The sequence below is a fragment of the Puma concolor genome, chromosome B4 (genome assembly GCF_028749965.1).
Source record: "Puma concolor isolate L17-30 chromosome B4, mPumCon1.1.hap2, whole genome shotgun sequence".
NCBI lineage: Eukaryota > Metazoa > Chordata > Mammalia > Carnivora > Felidae > Puma > Puma concolor.
In genome coordinates this window covers 63198230-63219924 of record NC_141673.1, presented here as the reverse complement: position 1 = coordinate 63219924, position 21695 = coordinate 63198230, and the positions used below count along the sequence as shown (strand labels likewise).

Here is a 21695-nt window from a genome sequence, read left to right as displayed (position 1 = left end):
ATAGTGGGGTCATAGAGTCGGGGAGCTCATTAGGTAAAGGGAGGGGTGGTGTAAAACAGAAACACTGTAACTTAGATGCACGCTGCGGTTCTTTTCTTCTGGGGCCAGAGACCCTCACGAGAACCAAGTGCAGCTTCCATGAACCCCTTCCCCAGAGATGGGCAGATATGCACATACACATAACTGGGGATGGGGACAACTTAAAAGACCTCCGGGCCCATTCACACCTCCCCAGAGGCCCACCGCATCCAGTCTAAGAACACACACACCTGGTGGCTGCAGGAGGCCCAGACACGCGCCTCCCGCGGTAAGCTCCTGGGGGCTCCCTTTACCCCACTTTCCCACCACCGCCATCCAGGCACATTTCATCCGATTTCCTTGGTTTCCCTAAGAAAGCTGCAAAATCCGGTAGATTGGGAGCTCACCTTCCTCACCCCGTCCCTCTCCAGGTCAGCTAGTCATGTCCCCTGCCACTTCCCAGAGGGAGCCACATGCCATGAGTTTCCATCACTTTATTTTGCAAAAATAGAAAACTCAGCAATATGCGATACAGCGGGGAAGGGGAGATGTAAACAGAGGGGAGGGAACAGCACCCTGACCCCCCAGAGAAAAAGGGGAGCCAGTGGGAATCTTATTTGGCAGCTAAATACAAACTGGGGATTGGAGGAAGAAGGGAGGGGTCACAGGGGCCCTGGGCTCCCCCTCCCAAGACCCCTGGAGGAAGGGGTCAAGTCCAGGGTGTAAACAAAAGCTAATAAATAAATAGAGGTTTCCTCTGGGTCAGGGAAGGACCAGCTAAGCAGCGCCCACCCCCCACTCCCTGGGCCAAGCTGCTCTGGAGATCAAGGGGGGTAAGGCACTAGGGGGAGAGGGATCCCCTGGCCCCTCTGTAGTGTAGGAGCGTCCCTGCCCCGGTGGCTGAGATGGGAGGCAGGGGAAGCCCAAGGCACATGACAGGGCTCGGGGAGGGGCTTGTAACGGAGGGCACAAGGTCAACTCTGGGCCCAAGCAAAGAGGTGCCGAATGTACGCGCATCTGTCCCTTTCACCCTCTGGCCCTCCACAGAAATGCAGGGCCCAGCCTGCCCCAACCTGACCTGGCACGAGGATGGGGAACAGAGGGCAGTGTGAGCCCGGCAGGTGCATTACGCAGCATGAGGCACCAAGGGCAGGGGCAAGAGGGTGGGCTCAGCCCTCCCCCTGCGCCCCTTTTTTGGTCTCTAGTGTTCCTGTTTGCTCCCAGAGGCCTAAGCACCTGGCAGAGGAAGGGGCTTTGGAACTGGCAGGGTCTTCCTCCTGCCCTGGGGAGCCTGGGACCCTGGTGTCTGAGGGGCAGCGCCGAGATTTTAGAGTCCAAACCTAGGCTCACTCCTCTGCCCTCTCTCCTGGTGGGAGCAGGGCAGGCCCCCGAGACAGGAAAGGGAGCCAGTTAGAACAAAAAGGGGATGAACACAGAGGCACCCCTGGAAACTTTGGCAAAAACAAGGAGCTCACTGGAAGGGGTGGAGAGAGGGCAGAGCTCGTCCTCCCCCAGTCACTGGCGGTGTCTGGGAGATGGTCAGTCTGCTGCCTGGAGCCCCAACCCCCACGGCAGGGGAAGTCAGGGGCCCTGGTCAGGCTGGGGGCTGCAGGCCCCTTTGCCCTGACCCCGGGGAACCTCATCCTCGCTAGAGGCCTTGGGATGGGGACCAGGCTGCGAGGAGTCGTCCTCAAACATTTCAGGGTTCTCCAGCATCTCTCGGATTAGGGGAGGCATCGGGCCTGGAATCTCCATCTTCAGGGTAATGGCCCTTTCTGCTCCTGCAACAGAGGAACAAAGGTTCAGGGGTACAGAGGCCCATGCCCCTTGAGGCCAACTCGCTAACCTTTCTTGGTCTTCCAGGGGCTCCCAGCACAAGCCTGCCACTTGTCTGTCTCAGATTCACCCTCTCTTCTGCAGAGTTCCTGGGGGCCACTCCTCTGCCTGCAGCTTCTACCTGCCTTCTCTGCCAAGCCCGTTGCCATTCTTTCAAGCCATCCCATTGTTCAGACCATCTCCTCAAAGATCACACCGAGTCCAACTGTCACCTCCACTCCCCAGGCACTCCATCCTCCTATGTCCGCGACTGGCCAATTGTTGCTAGGCCTGTTCTTACTCACATTCATAACAATAGCTAGTATTTATTGAACACCTACTATCTGCCAGGCATCCTTCTGAACCATCAATGTCCAACAGAACTTTCTGCGATGATGGCATTATCTGCTTCATCCAGTACAGTCATCACTAGCCACTGAGCACTTGAAATGCAGCTACCACAACTGGGGAATGGCGTCGTTAATTCAGGGCAGTTCTAAGCCCGTTGTGTTAACTCGTTTAGCCTTCTCGATAGCTTATGAGGTAGATGTAAGTATAGCCCGGTTTACAAACATGAAAACAAGGTACCAAAAGTAAAGGAATTTGCCCAGAGTCTCCCCACGAGCCCGTGGCAGAGCTAGGATTCCAGAGCGTAGGCCGCCCGGTTCGCACCCACTCTGTTCTTGTCTCTGCTTGTCTGCCTGCCTGTGCTGGGAGACCAACAGCTCCAGGGAGAGAGAGGGGAGGTTCCCTCATGACTAACCCTTGGTGCTGATGCCCCGGAGGTCAGTGATCTTCATGAGCATCCTTGGGAACATGTAGGGCTGGCTGGGCCGCCGCCGGCGGGCATAGAGCCTCAGGGCTTCCAGCAGTGGCTCCTGCAGCTTGTCTACTTTTTCAGGTTCCTCCAGGTCCATGCGGTCTACAGGAACAAGCACAGTGCAGTGAAAGAGAAAGAAATGGGGGACACAGTGACAAGTGGCTGATCCCCAGCTGTCCCTGACCTATGGCACTCCAAGCCCCAAACTCTGTCCTATCAGCCCTTTGCCTTATTGTTCCTGGGCCTACCCAGGCCACTTCCCCTGCTCCACGCCCTGTACCTTCTCCCCTCTGGTAAATCACTCCTGCCCACACCCCCATCTCGGCACCAGTATCTGGGACCTCCTCAGCTCTCTCTGGCTCTTCTCTCCTTTTTGTTCTATGCTCCAAGGTGCTAGAGGGCCTGTCCTGGGTCTGAGAAGTCTGTGGATGGGGCAGGTGCAACAATCCCAGGGAGAGGGACCAAGGTCTCCTGCCGGGTCACAGATCAGGTGTGGGCTGTGGTGGGAAAGGAGTCTGAGCAAACGCCAGGGGGCGCCCCTGCACCTCCGCAGATGAGGCAGATGGCGCTGAGCAGTCCTGTCTCCGTGTCATCCATCTCCAGTGGCAGGAGCTGCCCAGCAAAGGCAAAGACGAGGTCTGTGAGGGGCCCAAAGCCGGCGTTGTGCATCTGTGTCCGGTTCAGAGTCAGCCCATCAGAGAAGGTCATGGTGTCCTGCTCCGGGGTGTACCTTGTGCAGATCCGCAGCATCTGGAGGGTGGGCAAGGGGGAGGGTTAGTGCTGTTTCTGGGGAGGACCACATGTCCGGTGGGGAGAAGAGGCAATGGGATGTACGTGGAAGGTGAGGAGGTTAAGTCCAGAAAGAGGGCAACCTGCAGCAGGCATGGGGAGGAAGGCAGAGGTGGAGAATCTGAAGCCTGGGGAGGGAAGGGGAGTCAGAAGGAGGCAGAGCGTCCAGAAGTGTAGGATCGGGTCTTGGGGAGGGGAGTTAAGATGAAAAAAGAAAAAAAAAGCTTGGGTTTAAAGGCGATCTGGGGAGTCCCAGAATGGAGGGGGAAGGAGAGATAATGAAATCTGTGGTAAACCAACTCCTTGGCCTAACATGAGGGTCAGGCCTGGTGGGAGACATGCCACAGGGCTTAACTTACCAGGATGTCTAGGCAGGCAGCCTTGAGCAGAGTGATCTGGTCAGCAATGCTGAGCCCTGTAAAGCCAGGCAGCCGCTTGGCAAATTCCACGATCTTGATGATGCACTTGGTAGCCAGCTCACTGAACTTGTCCCACAGTCCCAGATCCAGCTGCACCCGGTGGTCTGCACTGGAGTTCTACAGGGAGGGCAGGTTGGAATGCAAGCTAAGCCCCGCCCTGGGGGCTATCTTCCTTCCACCCAAACCCCCAGCTCCCCCCTCTGCATTCTGTTGCCTTTCCTTGTCCCTCAGCACCAGACCATGGCCTCAATACAACCCGTACCTAATCCCCAAAGCGAACAATCCCCTGCCCTCACTGGACTCACCGTGGTGTATTTGCCCAGCTGGCAGAGTGAGGGGAAGGTCTCCTGATGAGCTTTGCTGACCTTGGTGATGAGCTCTTCTAACTGAGGGCTCAGCTCATAGCTGTCAAGCGACCCTTCTTCCTTCACCTCTTTCTTCTTCTTATTCCGGTCATTCCGCACAGCTTGGGGGCAAAGGCACAGGAGGGTCGGGACCCTCAGAACCTCCCTCTGGGTATCCTCTCTCATCCTAATATCATGCGCTCAGTCCTTATCATGAACATCTATTCCCTGGGACCCTAACCACTGCCTCAGTTTCCCTAGCTCCTACATTAGCTCCCATTCCCAGGCTGGCTCTCTCCAGCCCCACCCAGGGCCTGCAGCCCCTGCTCCCTTCCAGAGCCATTCGGCTCCATCCTGCCCTTCCTGTCACCCCTCAGGAGCTAGGGAGGGGGGGCAGGATATGCGGGCGGCAGGATATCCACTTATAGCCTTGGCAGCACAATGGCGCAGGGGAGGGGACTGGCAAGCCCCCCCCCCCAACCTCCCCATAAAACAGGGCAAAGTGAGCCGGTAGGTAACCCCCACTCACTCATTCAGAGGAAGGATTAAGCTCTGAGAGGTGGGGCCTCCTAGGTGAATGGCACTAACCAAACAGGACTGGCCAGGGAGGAGGCAGCATCCCAGGGCAGGCCAGGTCTCAGAGGTCAGAGAAGTGGGGGTGGCCAGTGGGAAGAGGGCAGCAATGACAGGGGAGGGCGGGAGGGCTCCTGCTCAGGCCAGCGCTACGGGCCTACCTTCTTTGGACATGCCCACTTCGAAGCACTTCTGTAGCCGGCAGTACTGGCAGCGATTCCGCGTCACCTTGTTGATGATACAGTTTTTGTCGCGGTGACACGTGTACACCATGTTCTTCTGGATGCTGCGGCGGAAGAAGCCCTGGAGTTGGGGGTGGGGGGTGGGCAGTGAAGCAGGATGCTGGGAGTACCAGCCTCTCTCACAGGCCCTGCGGGTCGCCCCAGGCTGGACCCAGCCTGTGAGCCACGTGTGTGCAAAGCAGCTCCTCCCCACTCCGTGGGAATGGCCACCCACGCACAGCGTCCTGCCCCTCTGGTCTGGACCCGGAGGCCCAGCGCGCCCCACCCCCACTATGCACACACCTTGCAGCCTTCACAGGAGCTGACCCCATAGTGGTAGCCAGAGGACTTGTCATTGCACACGAAGCACGGCTTGTAGACCCGAGGAGGTGGAGGGGGCGAGGGCGAGCTGGGCACCATCTCCTCTGAGCTAGTGCTCTGCGTCTCCACCGCTGAGGGGGAAAGCAATGACATGAGGGTCGGGGGAGAAGGACCCCTCAGATCTCCCCGGCATCCTCACTACACAGGCACACCCCATTCCCATTTGTCCCTCCAGCTCAGAGATGACAACACCATCATCACCACAGCGGCTTAAAGTCCCAACAACCACGCACGGCCCCATAGTAAACACTTCCAGAAAGCCCCGAACAACGGCTACCAGTGCACCTCCCGCCGCAGTCTGGCCGTCTCCCTGCACAACAGTGCCAGCCCGAGCCCTCAGATACTGCCAGCCCTCCTGACACTGCGAGGTTCCTCAAATTCCAGGCCAAGGCCATCTTGGAAGTTAACTTCTGGGCCTCAGTTTCCCCAGCTGTGAAGTGGGTAGATGGAGGGATTATGGGCTGTGGCTCTGCACCCTTCAGTCACTCTCTGTCACATCGGTCCACCTTGCTGGGTTATCTACTTCCCATCATCCTCCTCTTCCTGAGGCAATAGATTTGCGGCTGGGTAGGCAAGCACCAGCCACCTGTAGCTCGCGCCTGGATAAATGACTCAGTACCCCAGGTACCACGAGGTCAAAGAGGACCTTGTTCTCTCTCAAGTAGTACAGGGTAAATAATCCTCCAACTTCTCCCTCTCATACCCGCCCCCCCCACCCCAGATAATGGCCAATGTCCTTTTTCCCAGAAACCACTGAGGCAGTGGAGCAAAGGGGACACAGGTATCAAGAAAAGTAGGTTAGCAGATTCGCAACAGTCCGATTTTACACCTGAAGGAACTGAGGCCAAGGGGGGGAAGTGACCAGCCCAGGGACACACTGCCAATTGATGGTGGAGCCCAGGGTCTCAGGTTCTCTGACTAGACCTAAGTGGCCAGGCAGGGAGTCTGAGAAGTCAAGAAGTCGGGGAAGGAGAGACTGAGGTATTTGCTCAGAGCCTCAGGTTGAGAAGCGGTTGGGGGTGTAGCAAAGCGGGAAAAGTCAGGTGACAGTGGGTAAACAGGTCTCCTGGGGGAGGGGGAGGGGAGCTATCTCTGGACCCTCTCTGAGCCTATGTCTTCACTCCTAAACTTTCCCCACAAATACCCAATCGCAGCTCAAACGGGGCCTCGGCCCACGCCACACGGAAGGGGTGGGAGTGGGCACCCTCTGTTCAGGAGGCTGCTCAGTAAACCTTTTTCGGTTTTGGGGGTGGGGGTGGGGTCTGTGGTTCATCTTCAGAGGCAGAAAAACCTAGAAATTATTCAACCTGTAGGACCCGCTGCCCAAACCTAGAGGGCCCAAGTTAACGCAAGAAAACGCGAAGACCCTCCCTAAGGAGAGTCCCACGCACCCACCTCAAGAGCACCTTCTTCCTTCTAACCCGCTGCAGCCCACCTGGTCAAAAGTCCGCCCCATACCACCAGAAGGGCAGAAGGAATGCCCAGGATGCTGGGGTTCCGGGCTAGCTCCACCCACCCCACAGGAGGGAAGCCCTCCCCACCCCCCAACACACACCGACACGATTAGCATAAGAATCCTGCTGGAGTGAGATTCCCCAATGGAAAAGGACAGAGAAGAGGGGAGGAAAGAAGGTGCCTCGAGTCTATTCAGGCCCCAGGGCGGGAGACTCCAGGAGGGGCACTGAGAGACGTGGGGCTGGCTGGAATGCCTTTCAGGACCCCTCCTGGAGTCCTAGGAGGGCACACGTGCTGCCCGCAGGCCAGTGCGTGGGGTGGTGCTCACTCAGGCGCTGACGCCCTCCCTGCCCGCAGAGCGCTGCCTCATTTCCTCTCTTGCGAAAGGGCCCTGGGTGCGGTCAGACTGGCATAGGGCAGTGCCAGGCAATTATAAAGACTGGGGGCCGCAAGGAGACAGGCCTGGGGACAGCTTTTCCTGTCTGAGTGGTACTGTCACCCCTTCTGGGCACCCCTCTGGCACAACTCGGCCCCCTGAACCCTCGAGTGCGCCCCAGTGGCTCTGGTCAATCTGAGGGTGAAGGGCACAAGAAGGCTAATTGGGTCAAGCCTGCTCAGATTCCCTTCTTCAGCCCTGGGCTGAGACCCCACCATCGGGATGCTGCTCCCAGGCTAGGCAGGGGCCCCTGCTGGGGAGGAGGGGGGTGGGCTCTGGGTTTTTCTCCTTTTAAAGCCCAAATTGCTGAAATTGAGGAAATTCCTGGCCAGGCTGAGCGGAGCTTCAAACAAACTCTTTATAACCGGCTGTAAACGCTCCCAGCTGCGAGGCGCAGGACTGAGAAGCCCAGACTCACAATCTGATACACACCTCCTTGGAGACACTCTCACACATCAACAACAGTCAGGGCACAAAAGTAGACATACTACCAATGGCTTCCTATGTCCCAACAGGCCCCTGGCACCGAAGAGCACACACGGGCGGGCATAAAGGCACACTCACTCCAGCCACACTATGGAAGTGAATGCACAAATCATAAAGCTGCCCCCCAACATCCAGCTTCCCATTTGCAAGAGAGCAGCTCAGCCACCAGACAAACACCCGGGCCTGCCAGCGCAGCACCAGGACACCGCAAACACCCGCAAACACACCATGTGGCCCTCCCCTCAAGGGACCTCTTTCCTTCCCTGCTTTAGACACAGGTCTCAACTACTTTCTAAAAGTGTGTGGAGCAGGCCTGAAGCCCACCGAGACCCTAGAGGCCAAATTAATTGGTCCAAATTGAAATGCAAAACCATACTGCCAGCCAAGTGGGGGGGGGGGGGGGGAAGGGGCTGCCATGCTCCTAGAAAGGGCTGGATCCCTACCCAGCCCCCACAAAAAGCCCTCCTGGGAGTCTCTCCACCTCAGCACCCCTCCCAACATACCCCAATTCCCCTTTCTATTGGACAGTGAAAGGAAGGTTAAGAATTCACCAGGATTTGGTGCAAAGCAAGAACAGTTCCATGCTTTCTCCACCCTATAAATGCCACACTTTTACTTCTTGCCGCACCCCACCCCAAAGTACGGTCTCCTGTTTGCCACCTCCCTCCTTCAGTCTCGGAGTTGTTAAATCTGAGCAGCTCTGCCCTGGAACCAAAAAGGAAAAAAAAAGAAAAAAAAAAGAAAAAGAAAAAGAAAGAAAGAAAGAAAGAAAAAGAAAGAAAGAAAAGAAAAAGAAAAAAAAGAAGGAGAGAAAAAGAAGAAAAAAAAAAGCCGAACTCGTAAACAGCGCTGCCGAGTGCCAAGCAGCGAGGCGCGTTGGCGGGGGCTCGGTGACCCCGCGAGCGCACTCCCCCAGCGCCCGCCGCCCCGCCCGCCACCCGCCCCTTCCCAGCTGCCCCCAAGCCCCTCGCGCCGGCGTCCGCACCGGGCTACCAGCGCGGTCCCAGCCCGGGGTAAATTTGGGGGGTGTTCCAGCCTCCCCTCTCGGCTCCTCCCTACGCCCACCCCCGCCAGGCACTTCGGCCCAGGCTTCAAAGCCGCCTCTCATCTGGACTTCATTTTTACTGCCTCTCAGTCCCCAGCTTTTTATTACCGCTCTGGAAAGGGGTTCCAGGGCCCCAGGCCTGGCATCTCCCATTTCACAGAGAGAGGAAGATGGATATTTGGGGACCCAGTAGTCTTACTCTCCATGCCGCTGCCTCCTCCAGGCCACCGCCCCCCACCATAAACAGGCTTTGCTTTAAACTTTACGCTTCCTACTGAAGTTGTGTGTGTTGGAGCCCTAGGAAAAAGTCATCTCTCTGCATACAATCCTATACACGTTACCACACAGTGCTTTTTAAGATGGGGGAGGGGGCGCCAAAGCCGAGCCTTCTCCTGGTTGTGTGCACAACCCGGTGCACCCCGCACGAAGAACACACAGGATGAACTCTCGAACGCAGCACTTTCCAAAACCGCCCCCGCAGCCACGCAGGGGCACACGCCTTCCCGGCCTCACGCCACAAACATCCCTACATAGGGCCGTGCGGAGGACCTGCCAACGCTGTCGGAGGGCGACATTGCGTGGAGAGACCCCCTACCCTCACACCCACTGCCAACGCCAGGCGCCGCACACTCCAGGGATTCACACGCTCTGCAAATATTTTTTACTCTCTCAACTTTCCACATGGACCCTACTAATGCCACCCACGGCCCTGGGTGCTGTATCTCTCCGGGGCCACGGACCTGCGGGCACAAGCTACCAATAACACCTCGGTTTCTCCCTATCCCCAGGAATTCTGGAGTGGCATCAACCACAGCTCCTACCTAAACACCCACCATAAAAACCACACACTCCAAACACTAATGCACACACCCAAAGGAGTCGCTGAAGTCCCACGTTTAAAGGGCCAGTACCTCTCTTTCGTACACACCCGCCCCTCACAGAGAGGGTGAGAATCTCCGCTTGCACCCCACTTCCACCTTTTACACACGGAAAGAGTGAGCCGCTGCTTCTCCTGCACCCCACCCCCCACCCCTGGGCTCTGGTACCTACATTGCAGACTGGCGGGTTGCGGCCAGGCAAAAGACTCAAATCCGGCGAAACAGGAGCTGCCCGTGGCTCTGCGCAGCAAGCCGGCCCCGGGCCCCGACGCCCCGTACAGCCGTCGCGGACCCGGGGCAAATGTTTCCATGCAGTCGTACATCGCGACCCGGCTTGGAGGGAAGCTGGGTGCTAGGAACACCAAGGACCCGCAGCCGATTCCCCCTCCTCCCCCGGCGGCGCCCCGCTCCTGGAGGGGGGGAGGGGGAGGGCTAGCATAGGGCGCCAGGCTGCATGGGGGGTAAGGGGTGGGCGGGGAAGAGGGGGATCCCCAGCAGGGGAAAGGGACTGGGCGGGGCGCAAAGCCAGGGCCGCCGCTTCGGCCGCGGGCCGGCTCGCTCTGGGCGCCTCCGCAGCTAACACTGGGGAGACCTTTTGTAAAAGCGAAGCCCGGAGGGGTGGGGGGTGGGGCTTGGAGAGCGAAGGGGGCCGGGCACTAAGACGAGCTGAGCTGGGAGTGGAGCGCACACTTACACACACTCGCACCCGGCGCGCGCGCTTGCTTAGACACATACCCGTGCATGCATTTATCTAGGCAGGCGCCGCATATTTGCAAATATGCAATAGTGCGCATGCATTTTTTCTGCACGCACATAAAATCACAGAGGCACACAGACATCTATGCAAGCACATATTTGTGCAAGCACATCTGGCTCGGGAAAATGCTTGCAAGCATTCTCTCTCCACAGCCCCGAGGCTTTGCACGCATTTGCACTTCGGCGCGTGCCCTGGTCCGGGATGGGGGGAAGGAATAGAGGAACCAAGCACACGCATTTCCTTTTGAGTTTTCCCCCTATCCCTCCCAACACTCTTTGCACACCAGTCATTACAGGCTGGGGTGTCAGGGAAGACGGAGGAGAGGGGAACATGCAGGTTCCCAGCGCGGGGCAGTTCTCCCGGGCCCGGGGACCTGCACTACCTCCACCCCCTCATTCCCAGGCCTGGCTCCTCCCTCTCCCTCCGCGCGCGCGCTTCGAGGCCGAACCGTACATTCCTGCGGCTCGGCGCGCGCGGCCTCCTCCTTCCTTCCCGTTCTCCCCACCCCCGGTCGAAGGGCCGGAGCGCGCTCCCGCCGTGAACTCTCCGGGAACCCCCCTCGGGGCGGGTGGCCGGGCGCGCTCACCTCCTCCTGACCCGGCCCCGCCCCACCCCGCCCAGGCCGTCGCCAGCGCCGCCGCGGAGTCCCCCGCCCCCTCCTGAGCTGCCTGGAGTCTACTCCTAGCCCGAGCTGTCCTCCCTCCGCCCCGGCCCGGACTGCCTCCCTCCCCAGTCCCCGTAGCCCCGTCGCGCGACCGACGCTCCCCTGGCGCTCCACCGCGTCTCTCACTGCCCCTTTCTCGAACCTGACTTCACTTTCAGAGCACAAAACTCCCACCCCAAACTGCCCCTACGGTGCCAACCGCGCCTCCGACGAAGCTGCCCTGCTGAGTGCCAACTCCCCTCCCCCAGACTTTCTACCGTGCCAGTTGCCCCAAACTGCCAAGGGCCCCTCTCGGCTGTAACTGCGGGTCCGGTCGTCAACTGTTCTCACAGCCATTACATATCCCCCCCCCCCCCCATTGGCAATAACAGCCCCTTCTCCCCTTCAGTGCCACACAGTGCCCTTCAGATCTCAGAGGGCCGCCTCGCTGTCCCCTCGGTAGCCCCTTCCGGGCACTGAGCGCCCTCGCCCGGCGGAGCAGGGGGTGAGGGGGGCGGGGGGTTGGCCACGTCAAGAGTTTGCCCTAGCCGCCCGGCCGAATCGGGGACCCTGGCCCCGGGACAGCTCCAGCGGCGGCGACTCCCGGAAACCGCCCCCTCCCCCGCGCCCCGCCCGCCCGGCCGCCCGGCCGCCCGGCGGGCCGGCCCAGCCGGCTCTGTCAGCGCGGCTCACACGGGGAGCGCCGGGGGAGCGGGAGAGGCGCCCGGCCGGCCCCTTCCCCCGCCTGGCGGCTGTGGCTGGGCCAGGGCGGGGCGCGCTTTTCTAAGAATCTGTTGTACTGGGTGGGGGGCGCACTGGGGGTGCTGCAGGAGTGGGGCGCCAGTTTGGAAGAATAAAAAGCAGGAAGGGGTGCCAGAGTAGGCAGGGAAGGGAAGGCGGGCGCGGAGGAGGGGCCAGGGTGGCGGCCGGGTACGGGGAGGGGGGGGGGCAGGGCTGGGAAGGAGGGCCAGACTTATGGATGCGGGGGGCGGCGCGGGGTGCCAGGCCTGACTGGGGGGCTCGAAGTAGGGATGAAGCGGGACTGCAGTGTTCTTTCCAACCCAGTGTGAGCTCCTTGCTGTTGCCCCCAACCTGAAATACCCCATTTCTGAAGCCAGCCCCCCCACCCCCAAAAAAGGGGGGGATGATAGATTTCTGAATCATAATCTGGGCAGTGGTAAAAAAAAAAAAAAAAAATTAGGTACAAAATGGGAAATACCCCCCAACCAGGGGGAAAGAGCCCTGATTAGTCAACTCCAGGCTGTCAGTACCCCCCCCCCCCTCCTCCCAAATCTGAAAGGTCCCAATTAAGTCAAGCCTGCCTGGTTGGTAATTAGAACCAGAAGTGGCCAGGCCACAGGGAGGGGGGTTGGGAGTGGGGCACAGGAGGGGGGTGGAGGGCTCCAGGAAGTCATGAGTCCTCAATAGCCCCCCCTTTCTCTTCACCAGATGCACCCCACTCCTCATCACCCCATCTGTGGTGCTTCCCAGGCATTGCAGGGAGAGGGGGCCTTTAAGGGACAAGGCATTAGAGTGCCAGGCCCACCCTTCCCGTCAACCCCAACCCCCCATTCTAGGCAGTCTTACTTAGTACAGCCTTGAGGAGAAGGTAAGAGGATGGGGGGGATCTAGTGCCCCCTCTTATCCCCAAAGTCCCCCCAGCCCTTATTGCAGCAATTAGACCCATTAGCCTTCTAGCATTTCATGGGAACCAGATGTTCTCCACCAGCCTGGTGGGAGTATGAGGGGGGGTTGCTGCCTGACTCACCCCATCCCCATCTATGATCCCCACCATCACAGTGCACCCCTCCCCACTAGAGCCCCACAAAGTCAAGACCCCGGAGGCAAAGAGAAGCATACCCCTCCCCCACTAACAAGGCCATTAGCACTGAGAGTCTTGTATGGTCACCCCTCAGAGCCTCTACAACCCTGGCAAGGATGAGTTTGGCCAACGAGGGACTGTGGAGGGAGGAACAGCTAACTCCTTATGCACCCCTCCTTTTCCCCCCCTCCTGCCACCTTCTGGATGGGGCTGGAGGATAACTGGCTCTGAATTCCTCCCACTAAATTCTCCTTTTCTTCCAAAACCTTCCCTCAAAAAGGTGAAGAGGGGGCAATTCAAAGCAAGAAGCCCCACCCCAAGGGTAAGTCCTAACTTAGGAGTCCCACCTGAAGGGCGGTGGGGAGGGGTCTCTGGAGGAGGGGGCAGCAGAAGAGAGAAGGGAGGTGTGAATGGGGGACGGGGCCCAAAGCAGGGGTGTAAGGAGCGCTGGGCAGGATGGGGGCTGGGACTGGGTAGGGGGCCAGGAGAGGGGGGGTGCAGCCTGGGCCCCAGCGGCGGCGGCTTGCCCAGCTCCCCCCGCCGGAGAGGTTTCCTGTTGCAATCAAAGCCCCGTTTGTGTAGGCCTGGAGTTGGAGCCCGAGCCTGAGCGGCGGAGACCAGGGAGGGGAGGGGAAGGGAAGGAGGCAGTCGGCTGGGGTTTTTTCCTGGAGGAGGCCTCACTGCCGCCTCCTTGCCACCCTTACCCGCCTGCTTGTTCTGCTGGCCTCTCCCAGCGTCTGGGTTCTCTCTGTGTCTGTGCCTTTTGGCCTGTGTAGTGCTCTGTCACCTTGCTTAGGTCTCTGAGTCTCTCTTTTTCAGTTGCTTTTAAGTAGAACTCTTTTTCTTCCTGTGCCAGCCTGCCCTCAGTTTCTCCCTGTGACTTAGTGTGGTGCCGCCTGGGCTCCTTGCCCCAGGGACACCGTCACGTCACCAAGTTCAGAGGATAAACAGGGCTAGGTCCTCACCACCACAGACATCTCCTCGAGAGGGGGAAGAGGGAAGTGGGTCCCTCCCGACCCACTCTGTTCCCTGTAGTCTTGTCAAAGCAAACAGAACACATCAGTGTTCATAAGCACGGAGATACAAAGAGACACGGACCCCAGGGTTTCATGCACACGTGTGAGCACACGCACGTGCACACACATGCACACCTCTGCTCTCCCATGCACACAGGCCTGTGCTTGTCTCTGCAGCACATGCCCCCCTCCCGCCGCCCCTCCTCTCCTCCACCACAGGGTTCTGAGATGCCTGCCTTACCCACTCAGGCCCCTGGAGAACCCCAAGGGGTGGGGCAAGATTTCCCTTCTCAACGTGGATGTCTCCAAGGTGCTAGGGACCCAGCAGTAGGATCCTGGAGGCAGCCTCAGGGAGAAGTTGCAGGTTCCCTCATGGACCACCCTCCATCCCATAGACTAAGAGAGAGACACAGACTCAAGGTGAGTGTGGCTTTGGCATCAGACTTAGGCCTCCAATCCCCCTCCATTGGGTGGCTCCAGGCAAAAAAGGGACAGCAGGTCAGAGAAATGAGAGACTAGACCTTTTCACCCCTCAGCTTCTCTCCCACTGTGGGAGGTCTCCCAGACTCCAGGATCCCTTCCTCTTCCCTCTGCCTCCTCATTTACCACTGGGTGCTGCATGCTCCACTCTCGTGCAGGCTGTCTGGACCCAAGCCTTCCCCTCCTCCCCCACCCCACCAACATCTCTCTGCCTGGGCCTGTCTCCTGCTGCCAGCCGCACCCTCTCCAGCTACCTGCCTTGGTTCTGGCTCCTCCCTTGGATTTCTCCTTTTGGCCCCCACCCCCTCCTTCAGGGCAGCCTTGGGGGATAGAGCCCAGGGTGACCCCTTCCCCAGTCTTGACCTTACTTTGATCCCCGACCTTGATCTCCACGCGTCCAGGGCACAGGGGCCCAAGGAGAGCTTCCCTGGGGGCTTGGCCACTGGCTCTCAGCATTCCCCCACTACCATTCTTTTTCTCCTCTCCCACCTTCCTCCCTCTGCCTTAGTGGCTTCTCCCAGAACCTGAGAAACTCAAGTCCCAAGGGACCGAGTCGTGTGGTTCTCTGCAAGAAGTACATTCATGTGGGAGGATGGTTTCTTCCTACCTCCCCAGGCCCTGGGACAGATTCATGGGGTGTAAATGAGGTAGGGGAAGCCCAGCTGAGGTTTCCAAAAAGGGGGGCTTTGTGCTCTCCTGTTCACCTGCATGCCACCCAAATAACCCCTGTTGGGCTACAGACATGCCACTGGCAGGTCTCACCAAACACCAGACACACCGTCAGCAGCCCTATTAAATACCGCCTCACTCCTCACACTGACTCTTTGTTGCACACACTGGAATTTTGTATATGAGCAGAGTCTCGGGGACATGCTGTGCACACACAACTGCATGTGGTCTACACACACACACACACACACACACACACACACGCCTTCTCCAGATGAGCACAGTCTTTCCACTAAAGCTGCCAGCCCCATCTAGTCACCCCTTTCTTTACACATACACACGACCCTCCGACTGCCCCTCCTGAAGGCAAGGCCCCTTTCTCCCACCTCCCTCTCCCTGAGCTTGTGGAGCTTATAAAGGATGTCTTTATCTTTTTGTCTTTTTTTCTCCATCTCTGTTTCTATGCCTCTGGAGCTGCCCTTCTCTGTGTCTCTCCTCCCATCACCTCTCTTTCTTTCCAGGTGAGGGCTTCTCACATGTTCACCCTTTACCCCACTGAACCCGGCGGTCCAGCCCTCCAGCTCATGGGCACCCACGCCTGTAATGGCTTGGTCAAGAAGACCAACTACCAAGTGGGAGGAAAGGAGATCCAGAGGGAAGAGGAGAGGCCTAAGGCTTGTCTGCTGTCAGCACTCAAAAGCTTAACCCAAAGAGGGCAGGCCTGAGGGACAAGTAGGGATCTGCAGCACGTGGGCACCATGCCAGACCTAGAGGGAGGGGAGGCATCCAGAACACACATGGCTGGAGGAGAGGATGCTTCTGGAAACACCCCCTCCACCTCCCTGGATTACTTATGGTGCAAGAGCCACCTTCTTTGCAACTGATTCCACCCTCCCTAGCACCAACAAGAGACTTTCCTGACCCCACACATCTTTGGGCACCTGGCTCCATTTCATTTCCTTTTCGTGCTGCCTGCCCCTAATTCAGAACAATATCACCTCTCTATCACAGTCAGCTGGTTGGCCTTCCAGACTCCTCCATTCCCCAGGGTGCTTCCTGGTACCCACCACTGCATGCAGACAGAAGCCTCAGACTTCACCAGACCCAGCCTTGGCTGCCCATGCAAAGTGTTCCCCACTGCCGGTTGACTCGGGAGGCGATTGTAGACCCCAACATTCTAGACATCTTGGGCAAGAGAACTCTCATTTGCAAACAATGCCATTTGCTCCACATCCAAACCCCCTCCTGTCATGGCCACCCCTGTCATCTACTCCATTAGATCAAACCCCCATCCCTGCCAGTCTTGCTAACTAGGGTGCCAATTTTCTGTAGCACCCACCCTCCAAATGTCTTCCTATTGCCACCTGCCCTCATCCCCCAAGGTCCCTGAGACTCACACAGAGAGGCCATCTCCTTGGGGAGGTCAGGCTGGCCCAGGCCCCGGAAGCTAGGACTCAGCATCTCGAAAGGTGGAGACCCCCTGAGAGCCCCTGGGAAGGCAAAGGGGAAGCCAGCCCCTGGGTAGCCAGATCCAGGCCCCAGGACACCAGCCGCTGCAAAGAGTCGTTCCTTATTGGTGGCCATGGCAGCTGCGGTGAGGGAGGCTGAATCCCCTGGGGTCTGCAGTGGGCGGGGGAGGTCTTCAGCCACAGCCCCCGCCCATGCCCACTGCCCCAGCCTGGGAGGCTCCGTGCCCGCCCTTCCTGGCCTGCCCACTGGGTCTCCAAGAGTCCTAGGGAGAAAGAGAGGAAAGGGAGGGATGAGAGAATGATCACCCTAAGGTTACAAGCCCCATGGCCCTCTCTCACTTGGAGCCTTTTCCCTGTATGCTTCCAGGGTCTGTACTGCCCTGCCTCAGGGCCCTCTACCACATGGTAGAGGGCAGGGCAGGAGCTAATACAGGTTGAGAAAAACTCCCCAGGGAAAGGTAAACTGGTTTCCAAAGTGAATAATGGTCTTAGGACTCCTGGCAGAGAGGACTCCCAAGCTGAGAAGGGACAATTAAACACCAGTGGGCTAGACACTTGATTCAACCTTCACATCAACCCTGTGAAGTAGGAATTATGATTCCCATTTCACAGAGGAGGAAACTGAAGTTAAGTGACTGGCTTAAGGTCCCATGGCTGTAAGTGGTGGAGCCAGGATCCAAACTCTCAGGGCGCGTGGCTGGCTTAGTGGTGGAACATGCAACTCTGGATCCCGGGGTCGTGAGTTCAAGCCCCATGTTGGGTGTAGACCTTACTTTATTTAAAAAAAAAAAAAAAAAAAAAAAAAAAAATATATATATATATATATATATATATATATATATATATACATACACACACACACACACACACACACACACACATACATGTGTGTCTATATACATGTATATATATCTGTGTGTGTATATATATATATTCAAATTCTCTACTCCCCCGGGAAAAGCAAACATCTCTGTTGTAACTTTGGGGCCCTACACCTCTCTGAAGAGGAGTTGCAGTCCGGTGAGTAGGAACACTGACTCTGGAGCCAGGCGCCCTGAGTTGGTCCCCACCACTTGTTAGCCGGACCTTGGGCGTGTTACTTAATCTTTCTTTGCTGAATTTAGTTTCCTCATTTGTCAACAGGGAATAATAATAGGGCCCACTTCATAAGGCTGTTGCGAGGATTAAATGATTTAACATATGTAAAGTGTTTTGAATGATATGGGGCAAATATTACAGGCTGTGTGTCTCATGTTATTTCTCTTTGTACCTTCTCTTCCTCAATACCTCTCTTGTAATTAGCATTTCCTTCTGTCTCTATCTTCCTCGATACTCCTCTCCCAGTTTCCTCTCCCAGTTCTCTCCAGTTACCCCTTCCTCACTCCCTAACTGGTCTTGCATTCTCTCCTTCAAATCCATAGATGCTGATGGCCACTGTGTGCCAGGTATGATGCCAGGGAGCTCCTCTCCTTGTCCTCCCCTTACTTTGCTTCTCCATCTCCTTTTCTCTGTCTTCTCTGAGCCCTCTGCTTCCAGGAAGACCTCCTACATCCTATCCTCCCTCCAATGTAGCCTGCCCCTTGAGATTTTAAACCTGAGCTCAAGGGAGGGAGAGAGGAAGGAGGAAGAGAGGAAATGGGAATCCTAGTGCTAGGCAGGTGGTTTCTCTCCTGCTGTTCTGATAAGGGAAACGTTGGCTTTCTCAGGAGCCCCAGAACCACCCTCTAGGGAGCGAGGGGTTGGGAAAAGAAAGTCACCCCAGTCTCGGTAACTCCTCTATCAGCCAGAACCATAATGGATTGAGATGCAGAAGGACAGAGAAGGACTAAGAATGAAACACAGAGACCATGGCATGGGCAGGCCCAGAGGTAGGTGATAGGCATTTCTGTATCTCCTTTTATTAGTCTTTGCTTCTAGAATCAATATATCTCAGTCTTTGTACCTCTGCTTTCCTTTCTCTCCCTTCCATCCTCTTTTCTTCTTTTCTTTTCTTTTCTTTTCTTTTCTTTTCTTTCCTTTTCTCTTCTTGTCTTTCCTTCCTTCTTTCCTTCCTTCCTCCCTTCCTTCCTTCCTTCCTTCCTTCCTTCCTTCCTTCCTTCCTTCCTTCCTTCCTTTTCTTCCTTTCCTTCCTTTCCTTTCTTTTCTATCTCTCATCTACTTTGGCCTTCAAACTCCTGAGGCTAAACTATCAAGGAAGTTACAGGAACTCAGACTCCAACCCCACCACGCTTCACTCAGTCCCCATGTATGAAGCTACCCCAGTTCCTCACCGGGCATCACCCATATCCCCAGCACCCTCAGACTCCTTACCCCAGTCTCTCCCCAGGCCCTGAAAGTCTGAGCCCCAAGCCCCCAGGGTCCTTCTCCTTTTCCTTCCCCTATTCCCTCAAGTCCTCATCCCTGGTTAAGCCCAGGTGGAGCCAGGAGTCCGGGCCCCAGAGGCCCCTGGGCCATAGCTCAACAGGCTGGGCCACATTCCAGGTGGATTAACCCCTCCAATGCCAAGGGTGAGAAGCTACTAAAGCCCCCCCATCTTTTTCAGACTGCCTTAGACAGGACCTGGGATCTGTCTCCAGCACCCACTGTCTTTGCTTCTCACTTACAGGTGGGAAACAGAGACCTGAGGGTGGGGTGGGAGGACTTCGGGGTCCCAGAGAGGGATGCTCAGACTCCTGGTCCTTACCAGAAAATGAGGCTGTAATGAGTGAAGGGCAGCCCAGCTCTCCCCCAGACTTCCTCCTAATTTCCCTCAGAGAAGAGACTCGAGAGTTGAGTGGAGAGGGGAATGAGACAGAGAGGCATCCCATTTCTGAGCCTTGCTTCCTATCTGCCCTGGCTGGGAAGGGAAGGGGAGGGCCTTAAGTCCTGGGTGGAGGAAGGGACCAAGGGATCGAAGACAGTGGTACAGAGAATAAAAGGCAACCCTACACTAGGGACCCAGATGCCTTGGTTCTTTGGGGAACCTGTGGAAGGAAGAGAGTCCTTCTTTCCTCCCAAGATGCCACCTCAGATGGAGGTGGGGCTGACTAGGGGAAAGGGGCCCTTACAAAGCTGCTTCTCTTAGGGCTGAGGTGGAGTTGAGGGAGGGCATGGATGAAGGGGGCTGCCGGATGGGGGGGGGGGCACGTCTCCCTGCTGCCCTGCCTGCTCTAGAGCCTGGAACAAAGCTGCTCTTGTCGGCTGCTCTCCACCCGCTGCCCCCCTCCCCTCTGTATAAACACGACCACCTTTTTCCATGACCCCATCTCCAGCCTGGGCGGAGAACCCAGGCATCCTCTGCTCTAGCCTGGGCCCCCAGCCTGCTCCCCAGGAGGCAGCGGTGGCCTGGGTTTCCCTGGCCTTGTGCCACCCTTGGGGGAGTCCAGACCCTTGAGCTCTCCACCTCTCATCCCCAGGTGCCCTCCCTCTACCCCACTGGCCCCAGGGAGGGGCAGTGCCCAGGAGGCAGGCAGGCAGGCAATGCCAGTGGAATGTGTGTGGGCAATGGAGGGCACGGGCAGGGTGGGGCAGAGGGGGGAACTGGAGGTGCCAGTTAGGTGGCTTTCTGAGCCAGGGGTGGGGGTGTGCCGGGGCGGGGGTGTGTGCCCTATGCTGCCTACCAGACTTTAAGCTACAGCGTGCATGTGTATGGGTGCGTGCACCCGTGGGCATGTACGTGTGCGTGTGTATGTCCATTTGGGATACCCAAGCTCCAGGCGCCCTGCATACACTGCCCCCTGCCCCCTCTTCCTTCCTCTCTTTTCTTGCCTCAAGGGTATGGGACACTGCCTATGGTCCTCAACCCCAACTCAGCATCTGAGGAGTAACAGTAAGGGCAGGAGTCTCAGACCTGATCTGGGATTGCAGCTGTCCTGGACATGCCCTGCCCCCTTCAGGGGGCACAGTCATCTCAGCTTCTTGCCTTACAGACACCTCCTCAGGCTCCCCTGCCCCCCCCCCCCCACACACACACCATGCATACTCTTACCCTCTGGCCACCTGCAGAGATCCCCTCCTACATACTGGGTCAGGCTGAGGGGACTGGGCTGTAACTGCTGAAGACAGAGAGGCATGTCAATGGGGCTCCCAAACTACAACTCCTAGGTCTTCCTGCTCTTCCTTTGTTCCCTTTGGGCTCCCCTCCTGAATACTCCTGAGGAGCCCCCATCCTTGGCTGGAAGGAACCAAGACTCACCCCCTACCTGGGGACAAATGAGAGGGAATATAGAACTGAGGGTTTAAGGGACCTTCACAGACCCCTACCCTATCCACTTGTCTCTGCAAACTCCTGGACCCAGAGGGCTAGGAGCGCTTGCCTCTGGATGCTTTCCTTGCTTTTCTGATGTCCAAACTGGGCCATTCCACTGGGGAAAGAGGAACTTGGACCAGTTTGGACCAGAAGGCCACCCCTCAGACTCCCCTGGGGAAGCCTGACCAAGGGCTGGCCAAGGTCTTTCCACACAGGAGGGAACCCTGGCTTCCCTCACACTCCAAAGCACAAAAGTAGGCTAGAACCCCTCTGCCTGAAGACTCGTCCCCAAGTGCTCTCTCCACTATTCACCGAAATGCAGCTTTGCTGAAGACCAGCCCAGCCTCAGCCTGACTAAATCTTCCCCAATCCCTCCGGCATCGGGGCTGACCCCCAAGTCGGGCAGGAAGCCCCTCCAGCCTTGTGGACCGCCCGAGCAGCCCCGGCAGGGACTGAGCGGCGTCGCTCCCCAGCGCCCCCGCCCCCAGCCCACCTCGGCGGGGACCCAGGCGTCCGCGGGCGGCGGCGAGCCTGCTTCCCCGCCTGACTCACCTGGAGAGGAGGGAGGGGGAAGGGAGGCCGCTGAGCCCCAGGTCCCGGCGTCGGGCGGTCGCGAGGATGCGGCGTCGCGGTGTCAGGGGCTCACGGCAATGGGGGGCTCTGGGCGGGGGGGGGCACGGGCTCTAGGCTGGGACTGTCCCGGGGCCTCTCGGAGCCCGCCCGCCCACGTGACCGCCCCAAAATATCCGACACATTTTCTCCCAAACCGCACACTGACTCTGCAGGCGGGGACACGGAAAATATTTTCTTTCTTTTTCTCCCTCCCCACCCCCCCACCTCCCTCCCAGCCCGGCTCCCTCCTCCCCCTCCCGCCCTCGCTCCTCCCTCCCCTGCCGCCTGCCCCTGCCCGGCTCCCTCCTCGGTGCCCTGG

The 21695-nt window shown here is 57.8% G+C and overlaps 1 protein-coding gene across 4 annotated transcripts; it reads right to left on the bottom strand.

Moving 5' to 3' along the window:
* Positions 1 to 497: 497 nt before the first annotated feature.
* RARG (retinoic acid receptor gamma) lies at positions 498 to 21546 on the bottom strand. Of its 4 annotated transcripts, XM_086713277.1 has the most exons (10): positions 21317 to 21381; positions 20504 to 20570; positions 16465 to 16799; positions 5303 to 5451; positions 4940 to 5081; positions 4167 to 4327; positions 3802 to 3978; positions 3199 to 3403; positions 2597 to 2755; positions 498 to 1799 (listed from the first exon to the last, which is right to left on the bottom strand). In XM_086713277.1, exons 3-10 carry the CDS (start codon positions 16649 to 16651, stop codon positions 1600 to 1602), a joined length of 1380 nt encoding a protein of 459 aa, XP_086569403.1. In that variant the 5' UTR covers positions 16652 to 16799; positions 20504 to 20570; positions 21317 to 21381; the 3' UTR covers positions 498 to 1599. The 4 variants fall into 4 exon arrangements, with proteins under 4 accessions (XP_086569403.1, XP_086569400.1, XP_086569402.1 ...); XM_086713274.1 differs by lacking the exon at positions 20504 to 20570 and having other exon boundaries at positions 21317 to 21546; XM_086713276.1 differs by lacking the exons at positions 16465 to 16799; positions 20504 to 20570 and having other exon boundaries at positions 21317 to 21544.
* Between the last annotated feature and the right edge of the window lie 149 nt (positions 21547 to 21695).

What these genes read in the sequence shown, in the direction of transcription:
- RARG (XM_086713274.1), bottom strand. Translation starts at nt 16,651, where the DNA reads ATGGCCACCAATAAGGAACGACTCTTTGCAGCGGCTGGTGTCCTGGGG. An exon ending in GCTCCTGTGAAGGCTGCAAG is followed by an intron (nt 5,082 to 5,302) that starts GTGTGTGCATAG and finishes CCCCAACTCCAG; the next exon opens with GGCTTCTTCCGCCGCAGCAT. An exon ending in AGCTGGGCAAATACACCACG is followed by an intron (nt 3,979 to 4,166) that starts GTGAGTCCAGTG and finishes CCCTCCCTGTAG; the next exon opens with AACTCCAGTGCAGACCACCG.